This window comes from Python bivittatus, unplaced genomic scaffold (genome assembly GCF_059951505.1).
Source record: "Python bivittatus isolate LINGU-HERP-01145 unplaced genomic scaffold, Pbiv_v1 ctg000200_np1212, whole genome shotgun sequence".
Lineage (NCBI taxonomy): Eukaryota > Metazoa > Chordata > Lepidosauria > Squamata > Pythonidae > Python > Python bivittatus.
This window is the reverse complement of record NW_028277040.1, coordinates 20335855-20349368: the sequence shown is the minus strand read 5'-3', so window position 1 is coordinate 20349368 and position 13514 is coordinate 20335855. Positions and strand designations below refer to the sequence as shown.

Here is a 13514-nt window from a genome sequence, read left to right as displayed (position 1 = left end):
GTTTTCCATTTTATAGCCAAATGAAAGACTGTTTAAGTTTCTTGAAATCTTAAAAAAAATTAATAAAGGTTACTATCCTATCCACAATGCCATCCACAATGTTTTTGCTACAAAACTACTGTACAAGTAGTCCTTGCTTACTGACCACTCATTCAGTGACCAAAGTTACAACGTGCTGAAAAAATAACTTTATGGCCAACCTTACAGCAGAGTGGAGAGATTGGAACAGAAGGGATTTCAAGAGAGTAATTTGCTCTTCTACACATCAAAAGCAATGCAGTCGTGCCAGCAGCAGAAAAGGGTCAGGCTAAGGAGAGATCACCTACAGAAATCACTTGCTATTTTTCTCCCCCAACCCCCCACCACACAGAGCAGAGAAACTGGAGAGGGAGGGATTTCAAGAGAATAAGCTGTTTGTGTACCATGCCTACAGCTCCCAGCCCCAGGCTGTTGGTGCAATCGCATTGCTTTCAATCTATACAAGACAGTAAGCAGGGACTTACTGGGCAGGGGAGTGGTTAGAAAGCAAATAAAAGTCGAAGGTGTAAAACTGAGTAGTCTTGTCTCTTTCCAGCCAGAAAGCACAGTCATGGTCACATGATTTCCCACTTGGCAACCACTTCACTTAGCAACTAAGTTGCTAGTCCCAATTAGGGTCATTAAGCAAGGACTACTTGTATACAGTGTCACTCTACTAATACCCTTGTTTATCCTTAAAATATGGAAAGTATGTATAAGATACTCACTATTTCTTTCTGTTCTTTTTGAAAAACAGAAGATGAGGAGTGTTCTTATAGACCAAACACTAGAATAAAAATAAGAGAAAAGTTAGAGGGTAAAAGAAAGAAAGAACATCCAGCATTAAAATCTAAACAAGAGCAAACTGAACATTAATGTCTTTCTTCATAAGAATAATAACTATTATCTGTAGCACATCATAATTAATCCCAACCTTAATAAAAGAAGCTAATTAATGCCAAGCAAGTCCTGTGCCCAGGCAGCCACCTCTTTTCATGTTACAAGATGAGTTCACTGAATGGACTTTTTTCAAGCAAAGACATTAAGACAGTAAAACTCATAATTAGAGGCAAAGACTGCAGACTGAATTGGAAAGCAAAGACCAATTCCTGATCCATCGCCTGTCTTAATAAATTGTATCAAATTAAGGTACTCTATAGGTTTCCTGCCTAGGACTTTGGGACTCTGTTGCATATATACTCAGCTTTATTGAAGCTGCATTACTATACTGTATGTCAAAGACAGATAAAGCCAGAATTTAGAACAGGTGGAGGGCAATGCAGTTTCTGGTATTTCCCCCTCTCTTTTATTGAAACATCATACATTTATAGAAACAAAGATAAAGAGTTTCAGAAACTGCTGTGTTACAAGCAATGCAGTTGTTTGGTCTGTAAGTTATGTTTATGATGAACCAAACAGCAATCCCTTTATTATGAGCAAAACTGGTTCACCTTTGCGCTACAGATACGTCAATTTCAAACTATGAACAAGGTGGCAATGTGAACAGCTTTCAGTACATTGCCACCAAGACTAATACTATTGTGAGATTTACCTATCTCACAATACAGACTGATTAACAGGAAATACAAAGATCATGATAAACTTTTCAGGATCAAAACTTTTCCAAATCATTTTAGTTGCCCACATCTAGACTGTAGAAATCTCGACACCCACTAGATGGCCACAGTCTTTGAAATTTCTTTGCTGCCATCTTGTGGCCATCTGAACTTTTGCAGCTCAGATACAGTCTCTCCAGAGGTATGCAATTTCCATAAAATGTAGAATCAGAACTTGTTCTGGAATTTTTTTTTCTATGCAAATGAGTATACTTCCAGTGAGCATAATCATCTCAGTATCCAAAGTCTGCACTAGTACTTGGGCTACATTATCTGATGTGAAAAGTATTAAAAGCAGCCTATATCATAGGGCTTGAAATTTTCAGACCCTCATCTCTGATAGCCCTAATTTTACTCTATGAATTGCAAAACCTTTTTTGCACATTCACAATACATATTAAAGAAAAGGGCTTTACATATTAAAGTAAATTAGGAGTATAAATATTTCTGATAGTTCCATATTTCTCTCTTCATTTATTCTTATTTGGCAATTCTATAGATTTTTAGGATTTCAAGGAAGCTAAACTGAACAACATTTTAGATAGAATAGCAAAATTACTAAAAATGCCTTCATTATCTTATTTCTAGAAGTAATTTAAATGTATGCATCGAGCTAGGCAACTAACATATTCTTAAAAGCCAGCAAACATTGCCAACATTGGTAATACTATCAGACCCTTGGAGAGTAGCCTAAGGCAGCATTTTTCTAGGAACTGCCAACCAAGAAAGGCGGGCACTATTTACTTTGCTTAAGACTGAAAAGTCTCCAGAATTAGCACCAGATCACACTACATGTTCCACATAGATTCACCTCTTGACCAAAAGAAAGAAGGTTGTCAACAGCTAGCCATTCCTAGCAGGGAAAAAACAACTGAGACTAATTTTAACTGATCTTGCAAAGTAGACAACCTATTACCAGGGCAGAAGATACAAAGAAGTACCATTTGAGGGTTTTCTTATCCTTTCCCAAGGCCTTTAAAAAAAATTAATTCATCCCTCTCATAACAACCAACAAGAGAAAATTGATCTGTGTTAAATCAGATTACTGCTACTGCTACAAGAAAAAGTTAAGAGCAGGCAGGCAAGCAAGTAGATGAGAAGATAACAGAAAATGGAGCTCTAAGAAGTCCCTGTCCATCCTGTCCAGGGCTGTTGACTGAGAGTCAGTGTTCCCCAGACCTGGTCTAATTATTATTCCAAGGATTCCTATAGCCCTTGAGTCCTCTGTGATTTTATTGAGCTTACACTCATATATTACTGATAGTTTCTCATGTAATAATGTCTGTTTAATAAGACACAGTTGTGATTGCCAGAAATACAACCACTATGTAAGAGACTCCAGGGAGTTTCAGGAGTCACAAAACATTAGTCTAGGACCACATGCAGGCTCTGGCCAAATAGCTGTCCATTCTGTGTTGAAGGTTATTTTCTTAGTTTCAGAAAACTTTATTTTCTTCTTTTAAACCCAAACAAAACATTTCCTTCCTGGCAGATATTTACAAATCTATGATGTGAACACCTTTTCAAAACTATGTACAGCTGTGAATTTTATACCTCAAAATGGCTACTATAAAGCTAAAAGAATTCTAAGAGTCTAGAACAACACCATGTAGAAAATGTTCCATCTTTAGAATCATTTAACTTAGGTGGGAAAACTATTACGGAGGGGCATAATCCAGAAATATTAGATCATACATAAATATTATTTATTTCTCACAGTACTAGAAACTGGGATCATCCAATGAACCTGTAGAGTGGGAGATTCAGGACAGACAAATGAAAGTACTTCTTCACATGGAGCATACATTATGAAACTCACTGTTATAACATATATATAACAGTTGAGATGGTGAATACACAAATTAATGGAGTATAACATCTGTGGCTATCAAGTACAAAAATTATATATTAGTGCATGTCTTGTTCAAAAATAACAACAGAAGTCTAGTGTGCTTGTACATTCATCATGAACTCCTCAGAGCACTTGCTTGGCCCATGAAAGAAATTGTTTCATGACTCCCTGTCTACAAGTTCTAGATAGCTGCAGAGATCAGAGTAAGATGAATCACATTCTACTTCAAGGAGAACCCACAGCATCCTTTTCAACTCCTTCTACATAGTGTCTGTAAATATGACAAGTTATGAAACAGGAATATTTTACTTACATCAGAGGAAATGCAAAAAGTGGAAGGGTCATAATGAATCGAGCAGTCCATTCATCAGGAAGGTACCACAAATAAATAACTAAGCAGATGAGAAGATAGAGAACAGATGAATAGAGGAGAAACCTTCCCACCCATAGCTTCTGCTGTCTCTGATTTTTCTCTCTGAACTCTTCCAGTGCCTGGATATCCTGTAAATATAAAAATATTTATATCTGAGTATCTTAATAGCATTTTAACTTTCTAAAACTTTCCTCGGAAAAATTAAGAATGAGATAATGAATTGAATAGGTTTAACGTCCTAAACTGGTCTATGGTTTGTGTTTGGAAACATATGCACCCTCACTGAAGTACACATAGGGAGGAGTGGAACAGCATAGGGAAATCTCTGCGTAAGAAGATGATGAAGGAAATGATGAGGTTCTGATCATTTTATATTATCCTATATTAAAAAGGAATGAGTTATAAAGACTAACTCATTATCTTCAGATATCTTCAGCCCAAGAATATCCAATATGCTTGTGGAAATGGCAGAAACCAGAAAAACAAAGCTATAAAAATGTAGTTTTATTTTTAAATATAGTTTATTACCTGAAAATAAATACATTTGACCACTGGTGGTCTTCATTTAGCAACTGCCTCAGATAGTAACTATTTGCAAATACGACAATAATGAACAGTAGTAAAAAAGTCATTTTCCAACCAATGCGCACGCTTACCCAAATTTCTGCCCCTGACAATAATGCATGTCGGAGTGAGAGTAACTTAATCTAAACGAGACAGCAGCAACCAGTGATCTTCACAGAGTCTCTCTCTCCCTCTGTCATGAGGTTTGCTTAGCAACCACGTCATCTGAACCAATTGAAGTTGCTAAACGAAGACTACCTGAAATTCTGAATAAGCACTAGCATAATCTATTATCTTAACTATTACTTATTATATTTTGGTGCCTTATTTATTATATTTTGGTGCCTCCTGGACTAGTTCCTGCAGTTTTCTTAGCAAAATTTCAGAAGTGGTTTGTCATTGCCTCCTTCCTAGAGCTAAGAGGGAATGACTGGCCCAAGGTCACCCAACTGGATTTGTGGGACTACAACTCAAAGTCTCCCGGTTTCTAGCCTGATGCCTTAACCACTACACCAAACTGGCTCTCATAACTATTACTTACATGGAAGCATTTTATACTAAGCTTAACAGGCAAATTAATTTGTTATTCATCTGTCCCACTCCAGGGCAAGAAAGTCTTTGGCAATAAAGGCTGCTTTATAGCGCTGGAGAAGGCTGCTGCTCAGTATTTTCTTTTCATTTCTTTCATTTCTTCATCTTTCCATTTCTCCTACTACCTATGCATAGTCTCTTTTATTTCCCCTTCCAAAAGTACTTTCCTCCTAAAATTCAGCATTATATCCTTCAATTTCCATTTTCACTTATTCTCAAATGGACCGCTCCTATCAAGAATGTTTATGCTTGTGACATATATATGATGCTCTAACCAATCACCCATAATTTTTTTATGTTCTCCAATTTAAACTACATATAACCTGACACTTGAAAAGATAATTAAAGCCTCTCAGATAGCTCATAAAATCAGTATTAAGAGAAAATCCTACCTTATCAAGTTTTTCCAACACTTCTATAGTGGAAGGTTTTGCCTGCTTACAAATGAAAGGAAAAAGTTGTGAAAATTTACCCTGAGGGACTAGATAATAAATACTGTCAAACAAACAAAAATTCGAAATTTGGAGGTGAGGAAAGAGTTGTAATAATTTGAGAAATAACAGCCTCCCTTTCAAACGTTTTCTCTACTTATATTAGCTCACTTCCTCAGTCACCTCATGCTAAGGTTGTATATTACTAGTGACCGAAAGCATTTGGAGCACAAGAACTGTAACTTTTCCCATAACTGTAGCTGCTTCCACAGATCACGAGAAAGAAATGCAATAAGGATGTGGAACACTGCAATTTACAGACAAGGGGACCAATTTCTGAGGGAACAAATTGTATATGATGTGGCTTAACATTGCGTTTTTACAGCAGCACATATCCTCAAAATCAATATTATGATGTATGAGAAAAGTAGATCATTGAAATAACAAATTTCACTTGACTTATCGAGACCATCCCAAATGAAGCAGTTTCACAGTTCTACAGAGGAGTAACTTTGGTTTCAGGGCGATTAAAATGTTAGTACATACCAGTCAAGGAACTTCTATTTTAGGGTACATGAAAGTTTCTACTTACTAGGAAATTTAAGAAGTGAAAAAAAACTAATAAGCTTATGGAAGGTTTTTAAAAGGGGGGAAGAAAAAGAAAAATTAGCGCAGGGAAAAATTAATCAAGTTGTAAATTTTCGTAATCTTCAATGTACACATTAATTATCTTTCTATATGTTCCATAAGTACAAACAGAAGACTTCATTTTGTTGCAAGGTTTATGGTAAGATCCTCTTGAATTTTAAACAGATCTGTCTAGTTTTGCATAATTAAATAGATAAAAAGGACAGATTTTATCTTTAAATAAATTTATCTACAGTCTCTGGGAGGACACGCTAAAAGCCATATGATTTTGCCAGCCTGAAATCTATAAATATAGGACATGGCCAAAAGTCTCTGCTCTGCTCTGCTTGCTATCAGTGCTCCAATGAAGCTGAAACAAAAAGGGTCACGCCAAGAGCAGACTGAGGGAGGCCCTGCAGCCAGAGGATCCAATCGCCACTACCCTTCCAATGGTAAGAAAACAGAAAAGGTTGCTCTAACAGTATAAGAAAAGAAAATACTGTACGTAACCACATTAAGTAATATATATGCTGAAAGGTCTCCTCTCCATCTCTCCCTCACACACACAGGCAAATTTACAATGGGAAAGGGAAATGCTTCAAAATGATGGGAACACAAATGAACATTTATGCTCATCTCACCTCTACATGGAAACTCTCATACAAACTTGTACTCTAGCCTCCTATATATGTGTGCATATGCACAGCATACCTGAATCTCTCTCTTCAACAATCTAATTAATTAATTAATTAATTAATCACTAAATATCTAGATAATTAACAGCCATCTATAAGTTCTTATGGGCCAGAATATGTTTAGACACTAGATCAGTTTTTTTCTGGGCCTGCTAATCTTAACTGTGATCTTGCACTCCAGTGAAAAGAAGTGCATAAGACCTTGTCTGAATGCTCTAGCAAAAAAAAAAAAAAGGAAGAAGAAAAGAGGAAGTAGAGAAGGCTGTTTGGGGTACTAGTGTTTAGGGATACTAGTTTAGTGATAGATTTCTATGCATTCCTATCATGTTGAGGACAAATTTCAGTTAGGCAAATTTCCATACTCTACAGTTACAGTGCAGTAGATCAAAGTGCAGTAAATGTAGGTTCTTCCTTCAACAGTGTAATCAATGCAATAAACTGGCAGTGTAGTATGCCAGAGAGACTTGAGTTCAAAATCTCAATTCTGCCATGAAATTTGCAGGTGGCCTTCAGTGAGTCAGTATCTGTCAACTGGAACCTACTTCCCAGGATTAATGTGCAAATACATTACATTAATACCATAAATGCTGCCCTGAGAGCTTTTAAAAAGAAGGGTGGGATATAAATGTGATGTATACATAGCAAAAAAAAAATATGCAGATACATCCTTTTGTATAATGGCATTATCTTCAACACTTCACAGCCATATACGTTTGCACATAAATGGAAAGGACCCCTTTTTCTATATGTATAAAGAAGCTCTGTTTAAATAGAAGGGTCTTTTTTAGATTAAACAGATCTGAAAAATAAAATTTGCTTATATGGGAAAAACTAAACACTCCATATACACAAATATAACCCAACGGCATTCATGTTTTTAAAACAGGACTAACAAGTTTATTGAATTATGTTTAAAGTTTAAACATGATTCCCCACATGTGATTTATACATTTTAACAGGCAGTCTTCATTAAAAACCACAAATACCTTCAAACTCAAGCCGCTATTCCCATTCTTGACTCCCATCTCCAACTTAGAAATTCAATGATAATATGATTTGTCTGTTCTCAGAAAAGTCTTCCATAAGATGCACTCCAAATACTAGCAAGCAGGATATAAATGCTACTTTTGTTAATCATTCCAAAAAAAGGGAAAAACTCCATAAACAAAGCTGCCTTTTATATGTGGCCTCTCATTAAGCAGCTACATCCCAGATATTACAAAATTAGCTTACCAAAACTCAACAGATTTTGCTTCACCCATCTTTCCTCTAGACAACCCTTTGGTTATTAACAATATGTTATCTTCTACCACACCACCTAGGACATCTCAGCCCATAACAACCAGACATGATACAATGCTGCATAAAAGATATGCATGGCCTTCTGATTGTAACAGATGGACTACATCCTCCAGTCTAAACATTCCAGTTGCTTATCTTCTTTGGAAGGCTCATCGCAGAAGTAGAAATAAGAGCACCCAATACACTGATAAATATGATTCTGCCCTAGCTACACTCACCATGTTGTTCTATATTACAGAAAAACTTAAAAGTTCATTTGAGACACTCTCCTGCCTGCACTACAAAAACATGTACCTCCAATTGAGAAGATTTACTTACCCGCCATCTGGAAATGATTCCACCCATTGCTTTATTTGTGGAGACGGGTCGTTTTGGTAACGTATAACCAATCTTGTAATGGAATTCACAGCTAGAAGTAAAGCATTTGTGTTTTTAATTAAAAATTCACCCACAGTGTAATCCTAAAAAGTATCAAGATATTTCAAACTATATTCTAGTCATCCAAATGACTCATCACTAACACACATAAGCAAGTTTTCAAATTCACCTCCACATTTTAACTTTACATATATATACTGTACTTTGTTTTATGCTAGAGTATACATTTTGTTCTCTGAATTATGAGGTAAAGCTTTCCAAAAGAAACCCACACTCTAAAATATCAAGTAGCCATGGAAACAAAATAAAGTTCCATCCCTTCTTTAATTAATACTAGACAAATAAAAATAAAAAATTTACTACCAATTAGATGACTATCATTAGCAACTGCAGTTTTAGAATGGAGAGTCTGAGAGCTGATTAATATTTCAACAGAATTTCAATGTGAATATTATGAACTTCATTCAAATCCCAGAAAGGCATTATTGAAATTAAAGACCTCCATTCATGCAAATATGGCATAAGATACAACTACAATTCAAATTAACTTGCTTGCCCTAAAAAAAAGTATTTTAATGGCATTACAGTTTCTTGGCATAATAAACAAGAATATCTAGGGCAGAACCAAAAACTAGTTTGCTTCTGCTGCCAGGAGGGAGGTACACAGTTTTCAGCAATTTCTCCCTCACTCCCTGCAACTCCCTACATTCTCATCTGTTCCAAAGGATTCAGGATCCGTGTAGAGGTATGAGAGAGGGGCCTGTGGAGAGTCTGCAGGGAAATCACTCAAAATTCTAGTCCCTCTAGTGCTGAGAGATCCCCTCAACAACAGAGAAAAACAAGTGAGGGTGTATTCTCTAGAATACCCATAATGCAAGTTGTGGAACAGATCTTGTGAACTAAGCAACTTTACTGCAAGCTGGACAGCAAGCACCACATATTAATATTATGACCTACAGTCCTAGACACACTTAGCCAGTGAACCCAGTGGTATTTAATTTGAATAAACATGAAAGCACCTCCTGTCTCTCATTCACACTCCAAAAAGTATTAAATGTTTAATATAATACCTCTACTTCTTTTTTCATCTACGAGGAACTAAAAATATAGATAGGCTCAAAATGGAAACCAACATTCCTATTAATTCTGTTAGTACAAACTGGGGCTTCCTACAGTATTAATTCTGTACGCTCTGAACATTATAGGTTAATAAATTTTATTAAGCAGCCTTTGAAAGTCCAAAAAATGAAAGTATAACCAATCAATTCAATTTATTAAATAAGACTCGAGGTTACTGGCTATCAAGTAAGCACATGGTGTTCACCAGTTACAATTCAGTTATGCAGAAATCTTAGTTAACCATCTAAGAGAAATTTAATACACTCAGTGAAATGATAGAAAGTCAAAGAGTGAGGTCAAGGAAGAAATGGAGGATTTTAAGGAATGATTCACTTTAGTGGTGTACAGACAGAGTTAGGAATAGAAGAATGAAGTGGAAAAATAAAGTTGCACCATTAAAGCTTCTTGTCACAGCAAAGAATCAAAAGAGGTTTAAAAATGTAGCATTCGCGTGTTAAAAGTGCAGAATCAGGCACAGCTTAGCTTGAGGATACAGAATAAAAAACTAACATGGAAGTTGCTTTCTTGAGGAGAAAATAGAAATAAAAACTGAGAAAGTAAAAAAAAACAAACCTTTCTGGGCAGTGCTGGGCTACTTTTGCTGGCTTGATATGATAGACACAGCTTCTTTTTGGGGGGGGGGATAAAGAGAAGTGACAGAGAAAAAGAGAGAGGAGTTGTCCAACAGAGGAGGAAGTTCTGTATACCTCTCCTGATTTATTGGGTGGTTGAAGGCCATTTTTATAATTTTCTTGGGGAATTTAGTAAATTCAAAGAAACCAAAATCAAATTCCCACTTCAAGATTTGGAAAATCATTAATTAGCCATCAGATGAAAACAGATATTTCCTTCTGTTTCCTGGGCTAAGGGGAAAGGGAAAGGGAAAGAAGATTCTTTGGCATAATTATGTATTGGTGATAGACAGGATATTGTCCACGATTATCCTAAGAAAAGACTTTATTAAAGAGTCAGGATTTAGCAATAGCACTAGGACAAGATGGAATACTAGAATTACAGATTATTTCAAAGTCTCAAGATTTAATCTGTCTTGTTGACATTTAAAATAAAAAAATATATAAGAGCTGTGTCTGTGTGTACGACATGCATATGTGTGTGCGCAATAACTGAGTCCCAATCTGATTATGGTTCAGAAGATTTATATGTAAATACCCAGCTCTAAGCTTCTCTGTTTTCAGAGAGAGTAATAATAATTTATTAAATTTGTATACTGCCCAAATCCCAATCTCCTAGATCATAGGAAAGCTGTTACAGGTAGTCCTCACCTAATTACCACAATTGGGACCAGAATCTCAATCGTTGAGCGAAGCAGTCGTTAAGCGAGATGCCCACATGACTGCTTCACTCAACAACCACAATTCAGGCACTCCTGGTTGCGGCCACTAAGTGATCTCCCAGGTCATTAAGTGGACAGAGTGAAAGAGCTGTCTGCTGAAGGATTTCAGCTCTTTGAGAGCGAAAGGGCTGCTTGCCGGACGGTTTCAGTTCAGCTCCATGCAGAGCTGAAATCCTCCCAGCAGGCAGCCCTTTCGGTCTCAAGCGTTCCTGCAGCCTGCCGAAAGGTTTCCCCTCCTGCACACTGCTGAGAGGTTTCCCTCCGTCCCCTCTGCTTGCAATCTTTCCTGCATCGACTTTCTGGGGAAGCCAGCAGAGAAGATTGCAAATGGCAATCACCTGATTGCAAGGCGTTGGCAACCGGTCATAAATGCAAGCCAGTTGCCAAGCACTCAAAATGCAGCCATGTGACCATGGGGGGCAATGTTTTACGATGGTACAGGTCGTAAGGCGACTTTTCCGAAGCCCTTGTGAGGCTTAACTGTCATTAAACAAATGGTCGTTAAGCAAGGACTATCTGTATAAAGAAATGAAAAAGTCTTCACCCAAGTGTACTTGGGGACATATGGTTCTAAATGGAAAAGAATTCAGTTTCTGGAATTTTTGTAACCCCTTCCTATTCACCTCAATAAATCTTGCTAAAGAGAACTCTATGAGAATCATGCTTGGAAAAGAATCAAAGCCAGTTGCCAAGAGCGACATACACAGGCACACGCATGCACGCACACACATATACATATATATAAATACACACACAAATACACATTTACCCTCTTCCCTTTTGGCCTAAATAGGAAGGTTCAAATTAGCATAGATCCAGTTGGTGATTACTTTTTCTCCTCCAGGAATGTCTGCAATTTTAATCATGATGGGAAGCATTAAGAGAGTTGAGAAAAGAGAATGCTTGCAGAAGCTCTTGGGAGTGTCTTGCCTGAGATTTAATAATTAAAACCTTCTCCATGCTTCTGCTAACCTGGAATGGGGTCTTCTTTTAACTTTATCCAACATGTGTGAGCAGTTCCTGATAATTTCATTTGCTGCTGAAGCATAGCCAACTTGTAGTATATACAAGCAGGTCAAGATTTTCCCACTTCCTCCACAGGAACACAATTTTACCACAATAAGGTACAATGCAACAGAGAAAACCAGGCTGCAGCCGGAAGTACTTTCCACAAAAAGGATAACAAACTTTTTCTACTTGGGCTACAAATGACTGATTCCAAGACTGCCTCACTTCCTAATTCTTGGAGTTGTAAGTAGCTCTTACTGTATCATGAGAAAAAGATTTTAAGGGCAGAAAGAATAAGCTATTTAATCATATCCTAGTACATGAAAACATGTATTAATAAAGAAAAGTAATGGTAAAAGGTTATATTATAGAAGATGGGAGGATATGCATACAGAGTTCAACATCTCACTTGTTAATAGCTTTTCCTCCAGACATGAACAAAAGATACACCCAAAGAAAGTGGATATTTGCTTATCTATCTGTCAAAAGGATTTGCCAGATCGATCAATCGATTGATCGATCCACTTACCTATCTACCTACCTATCTACAAGTGCTAGTTCAATTAAGCTAGTTCAATTAAAAACAATCCTAAACAGCTTACAAAAGCAATATACAATAAGAAATATACAAATACATATAAATAAAGCCACTTCTCAATAAAATAACATCATTAATAGCACCCACACATATCCTGGATACATATATCTTCCACATCTCAATCTCCAAATGCCTACTTAAATAACCAAGTTTCAACAAGTTTTCCAAATATTAGCACTGAGGATGCTAATCTTATTTCTGGAAGGAGCTGATTCTGGACAAGGGGAGCTACAGCACAGAACATTCACTTTTCAAGTCTTCTCCTGCCATAACTCACAGGGGACAGGGGCTCTTACTAAAGTTTTTCTACCAGTATGCCTTGGGACACCAGATTCCACTTGGAATAAGCAGCCCTGCAGATATCCAGGTATATCCAAACTATACTTCTGCTAAATTATCCTCCTAAAAACCAACAGCTATGCAACTGGTGAGGCTGAAAGGATGCTTGAACAATCTCAGGTCATGTCCGCTTGGAAAGTTCATCTTGGATCCCTTTTAATATTTCATTCATTACTTGGTGAAACTGGGGGTATAATTTGGGGGAGGGAGCAAATCAGGTAATGTTATAAACAATGGAAAATGTGGGGATTAAAAGGAAAGAAAAACCCTCAGCTCTTCTGTATTGGAAAGTTTAGTACTAGTATATGTGTGCTATAATCTTCCTTTAAAAAAAAAAAAAAAGGAAACAGGCAGATTTCTTGAACTGCCACAAGATAACACAAAGGTAGTCATGGACCCTGCTAAATTACTTTTTCTAAAAAGCACTGAGAGGATTAATGGAATACAGTACAAGTATTTCAAAAGTATTGTATTTCTTTGATAATACTTACAATGGAAGAATGATTGGTGAAGATGACAAAACTGAGATGCCAAACTGACTTCTTTGATTAGAGAAAAGACAATATCTATGTTGACTGCTGACTGAAACCTCTTATGGACTTTTTGCGGAAAACAGAAAAAATGAACTTATGATTTATGGTTTTGATGA

The 13514-nt window shown here is 36.7% G+C and overlaps 1 protein-coding gene across 8 annotated transcripts in view; it reads right to left on the bottom strand.

Annotated features, from left to right (window-relative positions):
* The window catches only part of LNPK (lunapark, ER junction formation factor), a 63589-nt gene that overhangs the window by 45035 nt on the left and 5040 nt on the right, over positions 1-13514 (bottom strand). For 2 of the 8 annotated variants that reach the window (XM_088135778.1, XM_088135779.1), the window contains exons 2-5: positions 8388-8478; positions 5407-5451; positions 3800-3987; positions 747-805 (exon numbers count right to left, since the gene is read on the bottom strand). In XM_088135778.1, coding sequence (XP_087991904.1) covers positions 747-805; positions 3800-3987; positions 5407-5451; positions 8388-8414 — 319 coding nt within the window. In that variant the 5' untranslated portion in view covers positions 8415-8478. Of the gene's footprint in view, positions 1-746; positions 806-3799; positions 3988-5406; positions 5452-7753; positions 7868-8387; positions 8479-13356; positions 13469-13514 lie in introns of those variants that run through there. The other 6 variants (XM_088135781.1, XM_088135782.1, XM_088135780.1 and 3 more) reach the window with 5 other exon arrangements.